Below are 22240 nucleotides of genomic sequence, written 5' to 3'. Positions count from 1 at the left end.
ATCTGTTAAAGTTCCTCTGCATATTTATTCTAGGAGAACAACAAACGTATGGTTACGTGTCACGGCCACCCAGGACGGGTCCCAGCTCACAAGAGACCTCACTCCGTTGCAGTTTATTTACAGGAAAAGTTTATTGAAGATTTCTGCTTCTCGTACAGTTCAGCATCGTGGCCGTACGTCTGTCACGTTAGACCGCTGAAGTCCCCTCTGACTCCTCCCCTCTTCCACACCAACTTAATAGCCTGGCTCTAGACCACCTCTTCCTCTCCTTTCTTTTCCGCAGGGTCTTCCTGCCCCCCTGGGTTCCCTCTCTCCGTGACTCGCCTGAGGCTGAATCCTCTGCCGCCTCTTCCCCCCTCCTTCTGGCTTTAGGGCCGGGCTCCTCCCCTGAGCTCTCTCCACTTCCGCGCGCCTCTACGTTTGAACTTGGCGCGCGTACGTTGCTGCTGACCTTTCTTTCGACCGCTACACCACCCCTTGTTCTCCTCTCCACCCTTTCCGGCTGAACACCTTGCTCCAACCCCCTTTCTCTGTTCTCTCCTAATCCTGCTCCCTCCGAGAGGCTGACGACTCCACCCCCTTTACTCCGTTCCGGCTGAGACGCCTCTTGCTGCGTCTGTCTTCCACTGGGCTCCTCTCCGCTTCTCCCTTCTCCTCCCTTTTGCTTGATTAAGGTAACCCCCTTTTGAGAATCCTCTGACTCGCTGCTCAGACTCGTGGATTCCCTCAGAATTCCGTCATCTTCTTCCTCATCCTTCTGCCCCTCCTCCCACTCGCTCTCCGTCTCCTCTGTCATCTCCTCCTCTCTCCCAGAAACCCTGACATCCATCCCCCCCTCGAAGCCCCCCCTTCCCCCCTCCCGCTCGCCGGGTGCAGGTTGAGGAAAACGTGGTTCTTCCGGGGTCGGTTCAGGATACAAGTTGTCCACTTCAACGTTCTCCTCTGTCATCTCCGTATATGTGTGTTCGAACTCGGGTTCCCCACCCACAGACCTCACAGTCTCTTCCTCCATCACTGCTTCTCCTGGCGCTGCCTGCCAAGGACCTACCATCCATCTCTGACTCCATGCCTCCCTTGGCTGATCCACCCACCAACAAGGGCCTGTCTCCTCCCCCCCCAGTCTCGGATCCCTGGTCGGGCTTGTTTCGGGCGTATGGCCCTCGGGTGAGGAGAAACCCTCGAACGTGCTGTCTGACAAAGTGGGCGTGAAAAGCCAATCATCAAAATACTCCTCGGGCATGGGCTTGTGCGGAAAAAGTGCATGGAACTCCTCCTTCAACAGGGGTTCGTCCAACGCGTAACCCGGCACCCAGCTATTGGCAGAGGCCGGAGTGCCTTCCCTGGCTAGAAAATATTCAACTCCCTCCTCCCCCCATCTCGAGTCCAGTATCTCTGTGACCTCGTTAAGAGGTTCTGGTCTTGGCGATTCCCCCCCCTCAGGCGCCCTCCTACGTGGCTCTGGGAGTGCTCCTGACTCTTGAAACCTGTGTGGGGTTTTGTAGGGAGTGAGCACCGACCTATGAAAGACCGGGTGCACCCTGGAACCCTCCGGAAGGGCTAGACGAAAAGCCACCGGATTGATCTTAGCCTCAACTTGATATGGCCCTAGCTGCCTGTGTCCTAACTTCTTCTTGGCCAATGACCTGGCCGGCATCGCGTGGGCTGCTAACCACACCCAGTCCCCAATCTGGATGTCCTCTCCCGCCCTCCTGTGCTTATCGGCCTGCACCTTATACGCCTGTTTTGCCAGCTCCAAATGTCTCCGCAGCTCCTCGTGCACCTCTTGCAACTCCGCTGCAAACTGGTCGGCATCTTGAGGCCCCCCCCCTCCTGGTGCCGCAAATCTCGGGAAGGTTCTGGGATGACGGCCATTGTTCGCGAAGAAAGGCGTCACCCCGGTGGATGCGTGTTTCGTGTTGTTGTAGGCGAATTCAGCCATCGGCAGATAGTCCACCCACGCCGCAGGTCGCTGGTTGGCGTAGCACCGCAGGTACTGCTGCATGATCGCGTTGACCCTCTCCGCTTGACCGTTGGTTTGTGGATGTCTCGCCGATGTCAGGTTGATTTTGACGTGCAAGATGCCCAGAAGCTTTCGCCAGAAAGTGGAAACAAACTGGCGCCCCCTGTCGGACAAGACGGACTGCGGAAGTCCATGCACTCTGAAGACGTGATCGATGAAGAGCTTTGCGGTCTGTTCTGCCGTCGCCACCTTGGCACAAGGGATGAAATGCGCCATCTTGGTGAACAAGTCCACCACCACTAACACCGCCGTCTTACCTCTGGAGCTGGGCAGGTCCGTAACAAAGTCCAACGCTACCCTCTCCCACGGTTGCTGCGGTGTCTCCAGCGGTTCTAGCAATCCCGCCTGCTTCTGGTGCACTGGTTTGGACCTCTGGCAGATATCACACCTGGCGACGTAGTCCGCCACCTCTCCTCTCATCTGGGGCCACCAAAAGTCTCTAGCCACCAACTCCATCGTCTTCTCTTTGCCGAAATGGCCTGCACTAGGGGCGTCATGCAATTGTTGCAGAACCTTGGCTCGAAGATCGTCGGTGGGCACGTAAAGGGCACCCTTACGAGTCAAAAGTCCATCTTGCAATTGGAACTCATCGTTGTCTCGCGACCCTCCGCGTAGCTCCTCCATCTTGGACTGTGCAAACTGATCCCTTTGCAACGCGCGTCGCACCGCGTCCAGGTCGACTGCGATGGTAGCGCACGTCCACGCCTGCGGTGCGAAAATGTGCTTTGCTGCGATTGGAGCTGCTTCCTCCAAGTATTGCGGCTTTCGGGACAGCGCGTCTGCAATAACATTGGAGTCTCCTGGGATGTATTCTATTTTGAAGTCGAAATCCGCAAAGAACTCCGCCCAGCGCATGTGTCGCTGGGTCTGTAACTTAGCCGTCCGCCAATACTCTAAGTTCTTGTGATCCGTGCGGACTTGCACCGTGTGCTTGGCTCCTATTAAGAAGTGTCGCCACGCTTTGAAAGCTGCATGAATGGCCAACAACTCCCTGTCCCATATGGTATAATTGCGCTCCGTCTTGCTGAGCTTCCGGGAGTAGAACGCACCCGGTCTCCAGTTGCCTCGTGAATCCTCTTGCAAAAGAACGGCCCCAACCGCTCTGTCTGACGCATCGGTCTCTACCCGCATGGGTCTGCCGGGATTCACGTGGAGCAGCTGCTCTTCGGAGGCGAAAAGACCTTTAAGCGTCCGGAAGGACCGCTCCGCTTGTTCGGTCCAGACGAACTTCTTCTTCTTGGAACTGAGGGTGTCAGTGATAGCCGCCGTCGCGTTCGCAAAACCTTTAATAAACTTGCGGTAAAAATTGGCAAAGCCGATGAACCTCTGGACCTCTTTCCGATTTCGAGGGCTTTTCCAGTCCAACAGCGCTTGAACCTTAGCCCTGTCCATGGCCAGTCCCTCGTCGGACAACTTGTAGCCAAGGAAATCAACCTCTCTGACATCAAACTGGCATTTTTCCAACTTGGCGTACAGCCTGTGGTCCTTCAGCCTCTGCAGGACCTCCCTCACGTCCTTATCGTGATCCTCCGGCGATTCCGAGAAAATCAGGATATCGTCGAGAAAGCAGACACACTTCTTGTAGAGGAGACCTGCTAGCACGTGGTGCATAAATGCTTGAAAAACGTGGCTGCCATTTTGGAGACCGAAAGGCATGACTCTGTATTCGTATGTGCCCAGAGGGGTGAACATGGCGGTCTTCCACTCATCTCCTTTCCGGATGCGGATGAGATTGTAAGCTCCACGTAGGTCCAGCTTGGTGAAAATCTTGCCCCTCCTGACGGTCGCTAAAAGGTCGTCAATCTTGGGCATGGGGAAAGCTTTGGGCTTAGTCAAGCTGTTTATGAACCTGTAATCCACTATAAGCCTTTTTTGGGGCGTGTTTTTCTTCTTCACAAAGAACACAGGGCTGCCACCCGCTGCTTTAGATTCCTGGATGAAACCTCGCTTGAGGTTATGGTCTATGAACTCCCGAAGCTCTTGCATCTCGTCTTCCGACATGGAGTACAGCTTGGCAGCAGGCAGTTGCGCCCCTGGCACTAAATCAATCGCGCAGTCGTAAGGTCTGTGAGGCGGCAACTTGTCAGCTTCCTTCTCACAGAAAACCTCCAAGAAGTCCTGGTACTTGTGAGGCACTGTTTGCACCATACCCAGATGCAACTGCTGCTCGGCTTCTCCTCCCTGATCGGTCTGAAAGCAATGCTGAGCACAATACGAAGAACAAAAGGTGATCTGCCGCTGGTACCACGCAACCGCGGGACTGTGCCTCTCCAGCCAACTCATGCCTAACACGATGGGTGTGTCCGATAAGTGGGTGACATTGAAACTAATAAGTTCTCGATGGTTGCCAATCTGCATCATCATGGGAGGGGTTTGCTGCACCACTTGCCCCCCCAGCAACTTCCTGCCGTCTACCGTGACCACGTTTAGAGGCGTCGTTGCAGGCAGGAGCGCCATGTTGTGCTGCTTAACGAACTGCAGTCCCACGAAGTCGGCGTTGCTTCCCGAATCGATCGTTATTGGAACCTCGAGGAGTCTCCCATCAGGCAACTGGAGTGTTGCTGTGAGCAGAACTGCCGGTTTGGGAGGCAAAGGGTCCACGCTCTGCAGTGATGCTGGGGGCTTGTCTACAGATCCGCCTGGCTGAGCCCCAGTAGCTCTGCTTCCAGCCAGGCACTGTCGTTTCCCTGAAGCTGCTCCCCTGGTTGCACCTCTGCTGTTACAGTTGCCAGTGCTGCAGTGTGCTTCTGGAGCCTCTGGGGGCACTCTTTCGCCATATGGTGCGCACTGTCACAGATGTAACACTTCCTGGTTCCTCTAGGAGGCTTCGCTTTGGCTGCACCAGGGACAGGGCTCTGGGATGGCTTCTGAGCCCTAGCACCACCAATCTCCATCGGCTCCTCGCTGTCCTTCCCCATTGGCGAGGGGTGCGCACGGCTGAAATCCCTGTGCACAAAAGGGAGAGTCCTCGCTTGCGCACGCGCTTGGGGCCCGTCCTCCTCGTGCCACGGACGTCCCTCATGTCGAATTCCAATAGCTAAAGCCCGTTGCACCACGTCTTCTAGGGTCTGGGGTCTGTCCCCCCTAGCGATCTCATCCTTGATGGGGGGGCTCAATCCCTCCCAAAAAAGATCTCTAACCGGCTTACTGTCCTTTGGCCAATCTAAGGCGGTGAGCAATGCAAAAAATTTAGAGTGGTATTGGCGCACAGTCGCTTTCCCCTGCCTCAGCCCGTGCATTTGACGGCGCGCAATGTCCACATCCACAGAGGATTGAAAACAAGAATCCATCGCTTTGATGAACGCAGTTGAATTGCGACGGGCCGGTCCATCTTCGCGCCACAGATTGCGTAGCCAAGCCCTGGCCTCCCCATGCAGGTGCGAAACAATGAACCCCACTTTCTCCTCCTCATCTTTAAAATCGTGACGGAGTAAATGCAGTGCATATACGACGTCCGCTCTGAAATTGGGATAGTCTTGCAAGTTGCCATTAAAACGCGGAACCAGGGCACCCCCCCTCCGTCCAAGCGCAATGCCCTCCGCTCTGGAACCTGGGGCCCCCGCCCTGTCCGCGTGTTCCCACCTTGCCTGCAAATCCTGGCACGTCTTCTCCAAGTCGTCATTCTTCTTCTGCGAAGCAATGACTGCCGATGTGAGAGCGGTAACCTGATCCCGCAGTGCAACCAGCTGCTCCTCAGCGCTCATGGCTGCTCCCGTTCGTGAGCTTCGCAAAAAAAATTTTTTGCTTTCTGAGAGGGGACTTACTGTCCCGGCCACCCAGGACGGGTCCCAGCTCACAAGAGACCTCACTCCGTTGCAGTTTATTTACAGGAAAAGTTTATTGAAGATTTCTGCTTCTCGTACAGTTCAGCATCGTGGCCGTACGTCTGTCACGTTAGACCGCTGAAGTCCCCTCTGACTCCTCCCCTCTTCCACACCAACTTAATAGCCTGGCTCTAGACCACCTCTTCCTCTCCTTTCTTTTCCGCAGGGTCTTCCTGCCCCCCTGGGTTCCCTCTCTCCGTGACTCGCCTGAGGCTGAATCCTCTGCCGCCTCTTCCCCCCTCCTTCTGGCTTTAGGGCCGGGCTCCTCCCCTGAGCTCTCTCCACTTCCGCGCGCCTCTACGTTTGAACTTGGCGCGCGTACGTTGCTGCTGACCTTTCTTTCGACCGCTACACCACCCCTTGTTCTCCTCTCCACCCTTTCCGGCTGAACACCTTGCTCCAACCCCCTTTCTCTGTTCTCTCCTAATCCTGCTCCCTCCGAGAGGCTGACGACTCCACCCCCTTTACTCCGTTCCGGCTGAGACGCCTCTTGCTGCGTCTGTCTTCCACTGGGCTCCTCTCCGCTTCTCCCTTCTCCTCCCTTTTGCTTGATTAAGGTAACCCCCTTTTGAGAATCCTCTGACTCGCTGCTCAGACTCGTGGATTCCCTCAGAATTCCGTCATCTTCTTCCTCATCCTTCTGCCCCTCCTCCCACTCGCTCTCCGTCTCCTCTGTCATCTCCTCCTCTCTCCCAGAAACCCTGACATTACGTATGGAAACTTACTCAATAAACACACAAGACGTAACCGGCTGTACTTTTGAATAAAGAAGGTATACAGTGGTACTTCGGGTTAAGAACTTAATTCATTCCGGAGGTCCGTTCTTAACCTGAAACTGTTCTTAACCTGAGGTACCACTTTAGTTAATGGGGCCTCCCGCTGCCGCCGCGCCGCCACCACCCAATTTCTGTTCTCATCCTGAAGCAAAGTTCTTAGCCTGAGGTACTATTTCTGGGTTAGCGGAGTCTGTAACCTGAAGCACATGTAACCCGAGGTACCACTGTACTATTCATTGTATCAAATTGTAGATTTCAACAGGTTTCATAAAGTTCAACGAAAAAAAGCAGAAGACCCAGTGGATCAGATCATTCTCTAGTCAGTTCATGCATAAGGTCCATACATGTGTAAGTGTCTATTCCACCTGTCTGTTCATAGAGTAATCACATGAAGGGTGGTTACAGTTCCACAGAATCCTTTCACAGAGTCTAAGACAAGGATTTCTGGAATACAGTGGTGCCTCGCAAGACGAAATTAATTCGTTCCGCAAGTCTCTTCGTCTTGCGAGTTTTTCGTCTTGCAATGCACGGTTTTCCATAGGAATGCATTGAAAATCAATTAATGCGTTCCTATGGAAACCGCCTTCCCCCGACCTCTTCTGGCGGGCGGCATTTTAAAATCGCCCGGGACAGCGGAGGACTTCTCCGCTGTCCGGGGCGATTTAAAAGCCCCTGGGAAGGCAGGCAGGGGGGACAAAGACTTTTGCCCCCCGCCTGCCTTCAGAAGAGGTCCAGGACAGGCTTCGCGGACCTCTCCGCAAGCAGCGGGAGCGCTCCTTGCGGAGAGTTGCCAGCGCGCCCAGGCTTCGCGGCCCCGCCGCCCGGCTTCGGGACATCGTTCCGATGCCGGGCGGCGGGGGGAGGCGTTCCCGCCCCGCCGCCCAGCATCGGGGCATCGTCCCGAAGCCGGGCGGCGGGGGGAGGCGTTCCCGCCCCGCCGCCCAGCATCGGGGCATCGTCCCGAAGCCGGGCGGCGGGGGGAGGCGTTCCCGCCCCGCCGCCCAGCATCGGGGCATCGTCCCGATGCCGGGCGGCGGGGGGAGGCTTTCCCGCCCCGCCGCCCGGCTTCGGGACATCGTCCCGATGCCGGGCGGCGGGGGGAGGCGTTCCTGCCCCGCCGCCCGGCATCGGGACGATGCCCCGAAGCCGGGCGGCAGGGGGAGGCTTTCCCGCCCCGCCGCCCGGCATCGGGATGATGCCCCGAAGCCGGGCGGCGGGGGGAGGCTTTCCCGCCCCGCCGCCCGGCATCGGGATGATGCCCCGAAGCCGGGCGGCGGGGGGAGGCTTTCCTGCCCCGCTGCCCAGCTTCGGGACATCGTTCCGATGCCGGGCGGCGGGGGGAGGCGTTCCTGCCCCGCCGCCCAGCATCGGGACGATGCCCCGAAGCCGGGCGGCGGGGGGAGGCTTTCCCGCCCCGCCGCCCAGCTTCGGGACATCGTTGCGATGCCGGGCGGCGGGGGGAGGCTTTCCCGCCCCGAAGCCGGGCAGCGGGGGAGGCGTTCCCGCCTCGCCGCCCGGCATCGGGGCATCGTTCCGATGCCGGGCGGCGGAGGGAGGATTTCCCGCCCCGTCGCCCGGCATTGGGGCATCCTTCCGAAGCCCGGCGGCGGGAGGAGGTGTCCCCGCCCCGCCGCCAGGCTTCGGAGGAGGTCCGAGGACAGCGGGGAAGACGCGCTGCGCTTCCCCACTGTCCCGGAGATTTCCCTATGGGCTGTCGTCTTGCGAAGCAAGCCCATAGAGAAATTCGTCTTGCGAAGCGCCTCCAAAACGGAAAACCCTTTCGTCTAGCGGGTTTTTTGTCTTGCGAGGCGTTCGTCTTGCGGGGCACCACTGTATTAGCCTTGTTTCACCATCCTAGGCTTCATCAGTAGAACAGGCTCATATGTAATATTACAGGATAGTGGATCTTATAGCATAGTAGTGGTTGAAATCGTTGTCTTAGACTCTGTGAAAGGATTCTGTGCAAGTAGATAAATAGGTACTGCTCCAGCGGGAAGGTAAATGGCATTTCCATGTGCTGCTCTGGTTTGCCAGAAGTGGCTTAGTCATGCTGGCCACATGACCTGGAAGCTGTACACCAGCTCCCTCGGCCTATAGAGCGAGATGAGCGCCGCAACGCCAGAGTCGTCTGCGACTGGACCTAATGGTCAACCCAATAACATCCCCCCAGAAAAGAGTCACATTTTAAAAGGGTATAGGATGTCAGACAGATCAACCAAAGGCCTGGTTAAAAAGGAACATGTTTGCCTGGCGCCTAAATGTGTGTAGTGAAGGCGCCAGGCGAACTTCCCTGGGGAGAGCATTCCACAGGCTGGGAGCCACTGCAGAGAAGGCCCTGTTCTCGTCTTGCCACCCTCCAGACCTTTTGAGGAGGAGGCACACGAAGGAGGGCCTCAGAATATGATCTCGGGGTCCGGGTAGGTTCATATGGAAAGAGGCGGTCCTTGAGGTATTGCTCAATAGATGCTTAATAAAGACCATACGTAAGCTCTACTCTCAAGGAGGAGGCACACGAAGGAGGGCCTCAGAAGATGATCTGTTGATGGAAGGTAGTATACAAATTTTATAAGCAGTGGTATCGCAAGCTGCCCATGGAGTCCGCCTGGCGGACGCAAGCCCCACGCTGACGTTTCGGGCAGTGCGGGATCCCAGGCTAATGCGTCACTCCCAGGAGAGGCATGTGGCTCAGGCACACTGCAGGCCAGGCCCCGCCCCCACGGTGTGCCATTTTGTCACCCCCTCAGGGATGACACCCGGGGCGGCCCGAACCCGCCCCCAGCACCCACTTTCCTACACCTCTGGCTCCAAGTTCCGGCTGAAAAAAAAAGCCCTGATAATAACCCTGCCTTGTGGTAGATCTGTTATATTCTGGATTCTTGCTCCCAGGAACTTGTCACTGCGTCCCTGTAAAGGCATCAAATGCCACTCTGAGCAAAAGCCTCTGTGCTGAACTTTGCACAGTAGACTTGGGTCCACTCTTGGCACGCTTTCCTAGCAGTGCCTTTCTGCCTTGCCCTGGCACAGAGCCCAGCTGTGAAAAGAACCAGCAGCTGTGCTTTCGCTTCTGAAGGGATTCCTCGAGCAAGGGAAACGAAACTTAAGTGTCCTGCGCTTCCTGGAGGGAAGAGATGGCTGACGCTCCTGCTTTGAAACCGGCCTTCAAGCCCAAACCCCGGAGGCCTGTCTGTGCCCTATGCCAGGGGCCCTACAAAACTGCCGTGGTCGTCGCAGGGCAGAAATTATGCCGCTTCTGTTTTTCTCGCATGAAGAGGGAGGCCGCAGCCAGCGGGCCTTCCCCGAAGGATGGGGAAGAGAAGGGAGGAGACGGGGAGGAAAAAGGAGAGCAGGAGAGAGGAACTGGGGAAGAGGAGGAATGTCCGAGTCTATGTGAGGAGCACCAAGAAGACCTGAAATGGTTCTGCACGAAGGACAAGGCTCTCATATGCAAGAGCTGCAAGGCCTCTGAGGTTCATGTCTCTCACTCTGTGGTGCCTGTTGAAGATGCTGCCCAGGAATACCAGGTGGGGTTTTCCCCCTTCCTTCCTACAGTCCCATTGCATCCCTTCCCTTCCCTTCCCAGCCTGCCCTTCTGTAGTTGTAAATATCTGAGGTAGCAAAAGCAGGATTAAAACCAAATGGAACACCCAACTAAAACGAGAAAACCCCTCAGACATCCATAGAAGTTAGGGAATAAAGCTGCGTTTTCCTTTCGGCTGTGCCGGAGACAGTGTTCCGAGAGCAGGGTGCCACCATAGGAAAGGCCCCGTCTCTGGTTGAACACCTGCCTAATAATGCCTCATCCGCTGGCAGCTGGGGAAAAAGCCTGTGAAACAGACCTTGAGGGGAAGGGGTGTAGCTCTGTGGCAGAGAATCTGCTTGGTTCCAGGTTTAATACATGGCGTCTCCAGGTAGGGCTGGCAGATAGCCCTGTCTGAAAGCCTGGAGAGCTACTGCCAGTTGGTGTTGGCAGTGGTGACCAATGGTCTGACTCACTGAATAGTGAGTGAGGTTATTAATTTCAGTACTGGAGAATGCCAGTAGCTCAGGACACCCTTAATGTATTTGTCACTGTTATAAGGTGTATTTGGGGGGAAAGGGTGGTATGTTGTGGTATTAAAAATAACAGTGTTATCATATACATAAATATATACACACACACACACACACACACACACAGTGGTACCTCAGGTTACATACGCTTCAGGTTACATACACTTCAGGTTACAGACTCTGCTAACCCAGAAATAGTACCTTGGGTTAAGAACTTTGCTTCAGGATGAGTACAGAAATCGTGCTCTGGCGGCGCGGCAGCAGCAGGAGGCCCCATTAGCTAAAGTGGTGCTTCAGGTTAAGAACAGTTTCAGGTTAAGAACGGACCTCTGGAACGAATTAAGTACTTAACCTGAGGTACCACCGTGTGTACACACACACACACACACACACACACACACAAAGTCAGCCCCACTGAGTTCAATGGGACTGCCTCTCAGGTGCGTACATTTGGGTTTGTCGCCCAAGTCACACAAAGTAGCTCTGGAGCAATTCAGTTGCTCAGCTTGATGGGTGGAAATCTGCAAGTCACTTTGCCAATGCCAAACCAATGGGCTGAGTAGTTTGGTACCAACTGAGGCTGCATACACCAAACATTTAAGGCGCCTGGGTTCCCCCAAAGAACCCTGGTGTGTTCAGGGTGCTGGGAACTGTAGCTCTGTGGGGCAAAATACAGTTCCCATGGTTTTTGTGTTGGGGTGTGTGTGCTTTAAATGTATGGTGCATACGCAGCCTTTGCTGAGCTACGAATTAAGCTGCCAGGGTTCTCTGGAACTGGGCTGAAAGTACTGAATAGGGGGAAACCAAGGCAGAATAAACAAATCTGATTTGCTGGTAATTCTCTTCCCATTTTCCTGCCAGGGGAAGCTGCAACACGCCGTATCTTTGCTCACTCGGCAACTGGAAGAGTCTTTGGAGCAGAAATACAAGGAAGGGAAGAAAACAGCTGCGTGGAAGGCAGGTGCCATATTTGTGTTGTTGGTTAGTCGTTTAGTCATGTCCGACTCTTTGTGACCCCCTGGACCAGAGCCCGCCAGGCACTCCTGTCTTCCACTGCCTCCCACAGTTTGGTCAAACTCATGCTGGTAGCTTCGAGAACACTACCCAACCATCTCGTCCTCTGTCGTCCCCTTCTCCTTGTGCCCTCCATCTTTCCCAACATCAGGGTCTTTTCCAGGGAGTCTTGAGGTGGCCAAAGTATTGGAGCCTCAGCTTCAGGATCTGTCCTTCCAGTGAGCACTCAGGGCTGATTTCCTTCAGAATGGATGCGTTTGCTGGAAAACGGAAACTATACCCAGCATAAGTGATTGGCAGGTTAAAATGGTAAACTACGCCGAGCTTGATAGACTAACAGGTAGAATACGAGACCAAGATGAACAGAAATTTCAGGAAAATTGGAATAAATATTGGAAATACATTGGAACAAATTTGTAAAGGGAACTGGCGGGGTTGGAATAATTCTAACATTGATTGGTTCAAAGATTAATAATCAAATACGTGATTCCGGAATTGATTCGATACTTACCAAAAGGGTGGAGGGGAGACCAAGGCTCGGTAGAGCCTAAAACATTATGATTTTTTTCTATAATTTTTTTGTATATTTTGGGGAAGGGAAATAATAAATTATGTAAATAAATTATACTTATATTTATATGTATACTGATATAGCTACCGGTATGTTTATGTTTATTTTTATATCTTATATTTATTTATACTGTTTTTGTTTTTTTGTTTTTGCATAATTTGAATAAAAATGTACTGGGAAGAAGAATGGATGCGTTTGATCTTCTTGCAGTCCATGGGACTCTCAAGAGTCTCCTCCAGCACCATAATTCAAAAGCATCCATTCTTCGGCAATCGGCCTTCTTTATGGTCCAGCTCTCACTTCCATACATCACTACTGGGAAAACCATGCCTTTAACTAGACAGACCTTTGTTGGCAAGGTGATGTCTCTGCTTTTTAAGTTTACAAGTTTACAAGCCTCCAAAGATTGCTTCCTGCCGTAGGGCGCAGGTGGCGCTGCCTGAAATCCTCCTCCTCCTTAGCCTCCATATTAATCTTTGCAGAACTCCACACGGAGCAGGAGGAGGAGGGTGGGAACAACACCAAATTAGTCAGCTCTGTCCTTGGTTCTGGTGCAACGTACTTTTGGGGCTCCCTACCAGCCTCAATGAGCATCAGCCACCACGGGGTACAGGAACACACCGGTTCCCCAAGGGCTTTCCTGAAAACAGCCCCTTTGGAGGCAGCAGGTAGGGATGGCCCTGCTGTTTAGAGCAGTGCCAGATTACCAAATAGGCAGAGCAGACACTGGCCTAGGGGCCCCACAAGAGTGGATCAAAATAATATTGTGTAATAAGATGGGTAAAATAAAATAAAAAGTTAGCTGATAATTTGCAAGGGGCCCCCCGAGATTTCGACTGCCTAGGGGCCTCCACTGGGTTTAATTCGGCCCTGCATAAGAGAGAATGAGACAATTGCTTCAGGGAAGGCAGTGTTGGCAGCCCTGTCCATAGCTGAAAAAAGGTAAAGGTCCCCCTGGATGGTTAAGTCCAGTCAAAGGCAACTATGGGGTTGGGTGCTCATCTCACTTTTCAGGCCGAGAGAGCTGACGTTTGTCCACAGACAGCTTTCTGGGGCATGTGGCCAGCAGGACTAAACCGCTTCTGGCACAATGGAACACCGTGACGGAAGCCAGAGCACATGGAAATGCCATCTACCTTCCCGCCGGAGCGGTACCTATTTATCTACTTGCACTGGTGCGCTTTCAAACTGCTAGGTTGGCAGGAGCTGGGACAGAGCAACGGGAGCTCACCCCTTCGCAGGGATTCGAACCACCGACCTTCCAATCGGCAAGCCCAAGACGCTCAGTGTTTTAGACCACAGTGCCACCCGCATCCCTGTCCATTGAGGGGCTGATAGGGCTGACTAGTGGGTGCAGAAGAACCCACAGCGCCCAGGCAGTTCTCCTTTGCAACTGGCCATCAGAATCCTATCAGGGGCTATTAGCCACAATGGCTATGCTCTGCCTTCCGGGTACCAGTTGCTGGAAACCTTAGGAGGCTCTTGTGCTCAGGTCCCTCAGGCATCTGGTTGGCCACTGTGAGAGCAGGATGCTGGCCTAGGTGGGCCGTTGGCCTCATCCAGCAGGCTCTTCTTATGTATATAATACTTATGATTTTCAGTTTTATACATTTCAGTATTTTACGATCATTCTAACATTTCAAAACTTGACTTCCTCCCGCCTCTTTCTGTGGTTCCTTAAATTTATTCTTAATGTCGTCTGCATATCCAAATTAACTTAATTTGCTCATTTATTCATCTACCTTAAATATATACAGTCATACCTCGTTACGTTCGGTTCAGGTTACTTTCTTTCAGGATACGTCCCGCGGCGACCCGGAAGTAACGGAACGGGTTACCTCTGGGTTTCACCACTCGCGCATGCGCAGATGCTCAAAATGACGTCATGTGCATGCGCAGATGCAGCGAATCACGACCTGTGCATGCGCAAATGTGGGTTGCGTTCTGCTCAGGTTGCGAACGGGGCTTCGGAACGGATCCTGTTCACAACCAGAGGTACCACTGTACTCTTATAGAACTTCAGGTTATTACAATGATCCTGCCAATGTTCTTATTTGTTTACAGTTTGTTTGTAAATATTCCAGAAACTATTTCCATTCTTTTATAAAAAGTTTGTTTTCTTGATTTTTATATTTTCCCGGTAAGTTTCGCCATTTTCGCATATTCCGTAAGTTTTTGTATCCATTCTTCTTTTGCTGGGACTTCTTCTTCTTCTTAACTATTCTGTGACGTTCTTAACCCCGGAGCCAAGAGCTGGAAGTGCTGCTGAATCTCTCTGTCTTCATCTTTCCTTGCTGATGAAGGACAAGGTGCACAGTCAGAAGGAGCGGGTGGAGAGCGAGTTTGCAAAACTGTACAACTTCCTGATTGAGGAAGAGGAGGAACTCTTGCAGAGGCTGAAGGCAGAGGAGAGGCAGACCCTGAAGAGGCTGGATAGGAATTTAACCCAACTCTCAAAGCAAAACACCTCGCTGATTAAGCTGGTTAAGGAGATCAAGTCGAAGAGCCAGAAGGTGCCTGCTGAACTTTTGAAGGTGAGATGAGGCATAGAATCAGCCTTGTAGTTGGCAGGGACCACAAGGGTCATTTAGCCCAACCCCTGCAGGAATCTTTTGCCCAACGTGGGGCTCAAACCCACAGCCCTGAGATTGAGAGTCTCATGATCTACCAATTGAGCTATGGAGGGTGTCTGGGAGGCAGCCCCAAAAGGGTTTGTGAGTAAATGTTGGGTTTCCTGCTTGTGTGAGTTCAACTAACTTTTAATTGTTTAATTGTTGCCTCTTTTCCCCCAGTTTGAAATGTATGTAACACACACACATACACACAACTTTTCAAGTTTATACATTTCACTAGTTTTACACTCATTTTGACATTTCAAAACTTGACTTCCTTCCCCCTCTTTCTGCAGTTCCTTAAATTTGTTTTCAGTATCTTCTGCATATCCAAATTAACTTAATTCACTCATTTATTCATCTTCTTTAAATATATACTCTTATAAAACTGCATACTGCTGCAATAATCCTGCCAATTTTTTTATCTGTTTATAATTTATCTGTAAGTAGTCAACAAACCATTTCCATTCTTTAATATAAAAAAACCTGTTATCTTGATTTCTTATTCTTCTGGTAAGTTTCGCCATTTCTATATATTCCGTAAGCTTTTGTATCTATTCTTCCTTTACTGGGACTGCTTCTTTCCATTTTGGGGCAAGTAACATTGTTGCTGCTGCAGTAGCATACATGAATAAGTTTTGATACATTTTAGATAGTTCTGTCCCTATAATTCCCAAAATAAAAGCTGCTGGTTTTTATTTTTACAAAGGTTATTTTAAATTTAATTGCTGCCTCTTATGGAGAAGGACCACACATCTCAGTGGTAGAGCATTTGCGTAGTAGTAGTAATAATAATAATAATATATTATGTATAACCCACCCATCTGGCTGAGTTGCCCCAGCCACTCTGGGCAGCTTCCAGCGGAATATAAAAACACAACCAAACACCAAGAATTGAAAACTTCGCAGTAGAGGATGTTTGAAGACCTGGGGGTTACCCATACTTCCTTTTGCAGCGCTGCTTTCTCCTGGGAAATCCAATCTTTAGCTCTGAATCGGAACAAATAGCAATCGGGTTTTCAACAGATTGCCATTTGCTCCTATTTAGCGCTAAAGAGCTAAATAGAAAGACCCCCTTCTGGTTAAAGCAGCAGGGCAACTGCAGAACACTTGGATCCGTGCCTAGAAAGAGTGGGATAAACACAAAATCACACAGGCCCTGGGGCAAACCAAAGTGTGGTGAACCCTGAGTCCTGGATTCAAACTATTGGAGATACCCAATGCATCATCTGGAGAGTGGAGATGTTTTGTATAGTACATATTTATTTCCGTGTTACGCATGATCATTTCTCTTGCTTAGTTTTAAGCTGTTAGATTAGCTTGTTTGTATTGGTTTACACAAAGTTGAATAGCACAATTTTGTGGGAAAGTGGCGTGCAAATAAACAGACAGTGATGGCGATGGGACAAATAACAAACTGGTTCCGTTGGGCTTGTTGAATTCATTTTTAGCCAGGCCCAGGGAGGTGACCGTGAAAATAAAGTGCATAGGCTATTTCAAAACTAGCAAGGCAGCAACACTGCATGCGGCTGATTTCAGAAAACAGATGAGGTATACTTTTAAAAGCATTCAACCATTATTATTTTTTACGAAAAGAAAATAATAGCCACTTATTTCTCTCTTCATTTTCCCGTTGCCCAGGATGTGGAGAATGTGTTAGCAAGGTAAGCTTGTCAGTTTGCTTTCCAATTAAAAAGGTTTGAAATATCCGGCAGAAATGTCACACAGTAATCAAGCAACAAAGTCTGGCTTCTAGGTGTAGAATCTGAGCCCTTCCCTCTAACTGATTTATTTAAAGCATTTATTTTTACTCCACTCTTTAGCCGAAAAGGCTTCAAGAGTGGCTTACAATCATCCGCATTCGGACAGCCTCTGCCCTCAAGCTTACAATTTAAAATACACGACACACAAGGAAAAAGGGATGGGGAGGGAAGAGGGGGCTTAAAGTAGCATTTCTTACCATAAGCAGCAGGGATAGGAAACAGTTCCGGCAGCTTGATGGCATCACAGCCTACAAGGCGACATTTGAGGGAGCCAAAGGCAGCTGGTCACTGAGCAGAGGCAATGCTTCTGTTCTCTCCCTCTGCTTTGCAGTCTGATGGCTTCCTAATTCTCTCTTTTTTATTATTCAAAGTTATAACAAAACATATTATCCAAAAACATATCCTTATTCCACCCCCCCATTTTTCCTCCCTCCCCCCCCCCAGAACCCATCCCCCCACCTCCCGACTTCCCTCAGTTCCAGTCTTTGGTTTCTCCAATAATGCTATTTTCTGCATGTTACAAAATTGTATAGATCCTCAAACTGTTTAGCTGATGATTATCAGTAAAAAAAATGTGAATGTTTATTCAAAACCTGCCAAGGAGTCCAGTTTGCTTTGTTGCGTCTTCAGATACTTTGTGAAAGGTTTCCATTCGTCCTGAAAGTCACAGTTATCCTTGTCCTATAGCTTATATGTCAATTTTGCCAGTTCTGCTTCTTAATTTTCAGCTCCCATCCCGCTCCCCAGTGATTGTTTGTGGCAGGGCTGACATTGCGCAACCGGATGCAGAAATCAGAAGGGACCTTTGCAGGGATTAGGGTCACCCTGCCAGCTCCTTGCCCTCTCTCTCCCCCCACTCCCATGAGTTTCTCAGCTTGGTCACCAAGGGCCCCAAATACACCAGGTGCAGAGAACCTGTGACCCTTCAGAGGACTCCTATCAGTCCCAGCCATCATGCTCAATGATCAGGGGTGATGGGAACTGCAGTTCAGCAAAATCCGGAGGGTCCCAGGTTCCTCAGACCTGCAATTCTTCTTCTGCCACACTCATACAATCCCTCTTTCCCCCCTTGGTATTCTTCAGAAGGAACGCGATTCACGGGGCAGATCATTGTGCACAGATTGCATAAAAAGAACGGTTCCCTCTCTCTGCATTTTGCAGTTAACAACTGTTAGGGGGGAAATCTGAGGGCTCCCTTGGACAAAAAACAAGGACACCAGCCAGGAATACCAGAGCAAAACAGCAGTCTTTATTGAAGACTGTCGCGACAGGACTCCCACCTGTCACAGGGGGGAACAAGATGGAAGCCCTGAACAAAAGAGCCCCCAAACTTTTATTAGTTGCTAATCCCCATGTTACACACACCCCAAACTACATCATGGTTACATCATGGTTACATCATGAAAGGGGAGGTCTGGTGGCAGTAATCTGAGCATCCTGGACCCTGCCCCATGGTTCTCCTTGCCCTCCACCAAACACCCATCAAGTGTAACAAAAGAGATATTTACATTTCCCTGTTTCCCAGCCAAGTTAATCACCCCCTTTTCTCTTCATCTGGGTTTGTTATTTCTGGAATGGCTACCTGTCTGGCACTCAGGTATCAGGATGCCAGGAATTATCACTCAGGCAGAGGGACTGCTGAGTAGCTGAGCTCACGTGTCTATATGAATTACTGAAATTTTCCCTGTGAGCCAGTACATTTATCAGTGAATTGTTACATTTGGTATCGTGCAGCAGAGGCCCTTTGAATAGATAGGAAGAAACTGTGATGAAGTGTTTTGTGGGGACAAATCACAAAATTCACAAAAGTGATTGTGCTGATTTTGGTAGTGGGCTGCATGTGCATGATATCTGCTGGAGGGGCAAACCCCCCCCCCAACCTATACATAGATTCCTGCAACACAACAATATGGCGTTTTGAATTTACTTTGGTTTTTATTGAAGTTTCTCGCAATACAGTTAAGATATAGGAAACTAATGTAAATTAAAAAACTGGAAATGAAAACACCTATGAAAAGGCGGGGGAAGGGGCGGAGAGAAAGAAGCAGTAAGAAAGGAAAAGGAGAGAGGAAAAGGAAAAAGGGGTGTTTTCAATTTACTTTAGACCAGGGATGGGCAACCTGTCACCCTCCAGATATTGCTGGACTCCAGCTCCCATCAGTCCCAGCCATCATGGCCAACCACCAGGAGTTATGGGAGTTGTAGTCCAACGATGCCTAGAGCCCACAGCAGTTTTAGGGTAGCACAGCCAGTATAGCCAGACTGGGTGTGGTCGTGGCAACAATGGTGTCGATAGTGAAGGGGGGGCAACGTTTAGTGTCACACAGGGCACCACTGAAATGGGAAAGCCCAAAGTCCACCGCTGCCCACGAGTTCCTCCTAATTACTTTAGAACACTCTCTGCACCACCTCCCCGTTAGCTAGCCTCATAGACGGGAAATGCATATACAAATGAAATGGTTATCCTTTTGTGTAGGGCGGAAAACGTCACCCTGTTCGAACCGCAAGTCGTTCCTACTGAACTGAAGAACGTTTACAACATTCCTTGCCTTGACATTATCCAGATCTTAACAAAATTCAAAGGTACGTGCACCCCAGTGCTTGGATTTTCACTCAAGATACATTCCCATTTGCTTTAGTGAAATCATGGGGCAATGGATGGGCCTCCAGATGGACTACAGCCTCCATCATCCCTGATCATTGGAACTGGTTGGCTGGAGCTGTTTGGACCTAATGGCATTGGGGGCGGGGGGAGGGGCACAGGTTCCCCAGCCGTAGTGCAGACAAAGGTGAACTAGATAGGCTAAATCAGATCATCCCCCCCCCCAACATACCTGGTGCCATCCATATGCTTTGAACTACAACTCCCATGGGCATAACCAATGACCAGGGATAAATGGTATAGCGCAGTACATTAGCCAGTGTAGTGTCCAGCAGACTAGGTCCTGGGAGACCAGGGTTCCAATCCTTGCTTGGCCCTGAAGCTCAATGGGTGGCCTTGGCCCAGTCACCAGCTCTCCGCCTAAAACCTATGCATAGGGTCGATGCAAGGATAAAATGGCGAGGGCAAGAACCACATACAGCACCTTGAGCTCCTTGGAGAAAATGTTGGGATGTGTGTGTGTGTGTGTGTAATGAGAAAATAAATAAATATATAAAAGGTAAAGGACCCCTGACTGTTAGGTCCAGTCGCAAAAAACTCTGGGGTTGCAGCGCTCATCTCACTTTACTGGCTGAGGGAGCCGACGTTTGTCCGCAGAGTTTTTCCAGGTCATGCGGCCAGAATGACTAAGCAGCTTCTGGCGAACCAGAGCAGCGCACGGAAACGCCGTTTACCTTCCCGCCAGAGCGGTACCCATTTATCTACTTGCACTTTGACAAGCTTTCAAACTGCTAGGTTGGCAGGAGCAGGGACCGAGCAACGGGAGCTCACCCCGTCACGGGGATTCGAACCGCCGACCTTCCAATCAGCAAGCCCTAGGTTAGACCACAGCGCCACCTGTGTCCCAAAATAAATATATAACTAAAGGTAAAGGGACCCCTGACCATTAGGCCCAGTTGTGACCGAATCTGGGGCTGCGGCGCTCATCTCACTTTATTGGTCAAGGGAGCCGGCGTACAGCTTCCAGGTCATGTGGCCAGCATGACTAAGCCACTTCTGGCAAAGCAGAGCAGCACACAGAAACGCTGTTTACCTTCCCGCCAGAGCGGTACCTAGTTATCTACTTGCACTCTGACGTGCAGGAGCAGGGGCCGAGCAACGTGAGCTCACCCCATCAGGGGGATTCAAACCTTCTGATCAGCAAGTCCTAGGCTCTGTGGTTTAACCCACAGCACCATCCATGTCTATAAATATATAGAGGAAGCCTAAACAGCAGATGGAGGGCACCAGCAGTTCTTGCTACGGGTTTTGTGCCTGTCCCGTCCACTACCCCTGTTCCTATCTCTCTCTCTCTCTGACCATCCTCTAGTGGACGTGTCTCTGGATCCAAACACAGCACACCCAAGTCTTCTGCTCTCCACAGACAGGAAAAGTGTGGAATACAGAGGATCCCGGCAGCGGCGGCCTCAGGATGACAACAACACAGAGAGATTTGACACTTATGTCCTCGTTCTGGGCTCTGAGGTGTTCACCTCTGGAAGGCACTACTGGGAGGTGGAGGTGGGAGACAGCCCAGAGTGGGACCTGGGGGTTTGTAGGGAATCGGTGAGCAGGAAGGGGCAGCGAATCATGTTCTCCCCCCTAAGTGGGTACTGGAGGCTGTGGCTTCGGAAGGGGGACCAATACCAGGCCTTGATTTCCTGCCCTACGCTGCTTCCCGTGAACACAAGGCCAAAGCGGGTGGGAGTTTTCCTGGACTATTCCGAAGGGGAGGTTTCCTTTTACAATGTGACCGAGAGAACCCACATCTACACGTACATCGGGACCTTCTGTGGCCCCCTGCGGCCCTTCTTTAGCCCCAGCCGCCAACGCAAAGGGGCAAAGGGGGCCCACCCCTTGCTTATCTGCCCAGGCCCAAAAGCAAGAAAGAGCAAAAAACCTCTGCACTAAACTAGACCCATGTCATTCATGTTGATTCAAACAGTATAAGGCAGCCATTTTCCTGCTTGCCAGCTACCCCCAACATCCCCTCCTGTCTTCACCCCTGTCCTGATTGACAGGTAGGCTGCCCCCCTGTTGCATGACCTTGCAGCCCCCCTAATTATCGCCCCTCGCTTTTGACAGGAGAAACGTCCCCTCTAGACTCCGAACTCAGGGGCTGTGTTTCGAAAGCCGAAACAGCCCCCGTCCATTTCCGCTTTCCTTTCAAGTGGCAAGATTTAAGATAAGCTTTTTTGTCCCCTCTCCCCTCCAGACAACTTGCACGCTTAGGAGAAAAATGCATAGCAAATTTGTCTTGAAAATCCATTTTTGAAGACCCAACAACTTCTGAATATAATCACCCCCCACTTTGAGGTTTCAGTGTGGTAATAATGAACAGCTTCCCTATAGGCCTGAAGGGCCCTGCCCATAGCTGCCAACGTTTCCCTTTTTTTAAGGGAAATTCCCTTATTCCAAATTGGATTCCTCGCACGAAAAGGGAAAAGTTGACAGCTATGGCCCTGCCCTGCTTCTCTCCACCTGGCTTGGAGCGGGGCCTGACAGGCTCTTTAAAGGACTGTTGCTGCTGCTGGACAGAGAGGGCTGAGTTTTTGGTTTTTTTAAATTGCTTTTAATTTTTAGCTATGTCATTTTAAATTGTGATTGATATTGATGCTGTATTCTTAAGTTTTAGATTGTATGATTCATGTGAAAATTGTTTTCCACTAGGTTGTGTACTTTTTGATGTGTTTTATTTACTGCTTATGACTTTTTTGTTATGTTGGTAATTATGTAAATTTTGTCGTGCTGTAATCCGCCTTGAGCATTGTTTTAACTATGGAAAGGCGACATACAAATAAAATGATGTTTTAACTATTGTTTTAACTATGGAAAGGCGACATACAAATAAAATGATGAGGACGATGACCTGTGGGTATAGGACAGTATATACATTTAATAATAATAATAATAATAATAATAATAATAATAACTTGATTCTACCTTATTCTCTGTATAATAATAAAACG

The 22240-nt window shown here is 50.9% G+C and overlaps 1 protein-coding gene across 1 annotated transcript; it reads left to right on the top strand.

The window, feature by feature from the left end:
• Nucleotides 1–9635: 9635 nt before the first annotated feature.
• On the top strand, nt 9636–22073 carry LOC309364862 (E3 ubiquitin-protein ligase TRIM58-like). Its single transcript, XM_081902819.1, has 6 exons — nt 9636–10141; nt 11532–11627; nt 14559–14789; nt 16509–16531; nt 19107–19213; nt 20602–22073. The coding sequence occupies exons 1-6, from the start codon at nt 9749–9751 to the stop codon at nt 21180–21182; spliced, it is 1431 nt and encodes a 476-aa protein (XP_081758945.1). The 5' UTR covers nt 9636–9748; the 3' UTR covers nt 21183–22073.
• Nucleotides 22074–22240: the final 167 nt, after the last annotated feature.

The sequence above is a fragment of the Podarcis melisellensis genome (genome assembly GCF_964234715.1).
Source record: "Podarcis melisellensis genome assembly, chromosome: 2".
In the NCBI taxonomy this organism is placed as follows: domain Eukaryota; kingdom Metazoa; phylum Chordata; class Lepidosauria; order Squamata; family Lacertidae; genus Podarcis; species Podarcis melisellensis.
The sequence above is the reverse complement of the archived record's forward strand: the minus strand, read 5'-3'. Positions and strand labels throughout refer to the sequence as shown.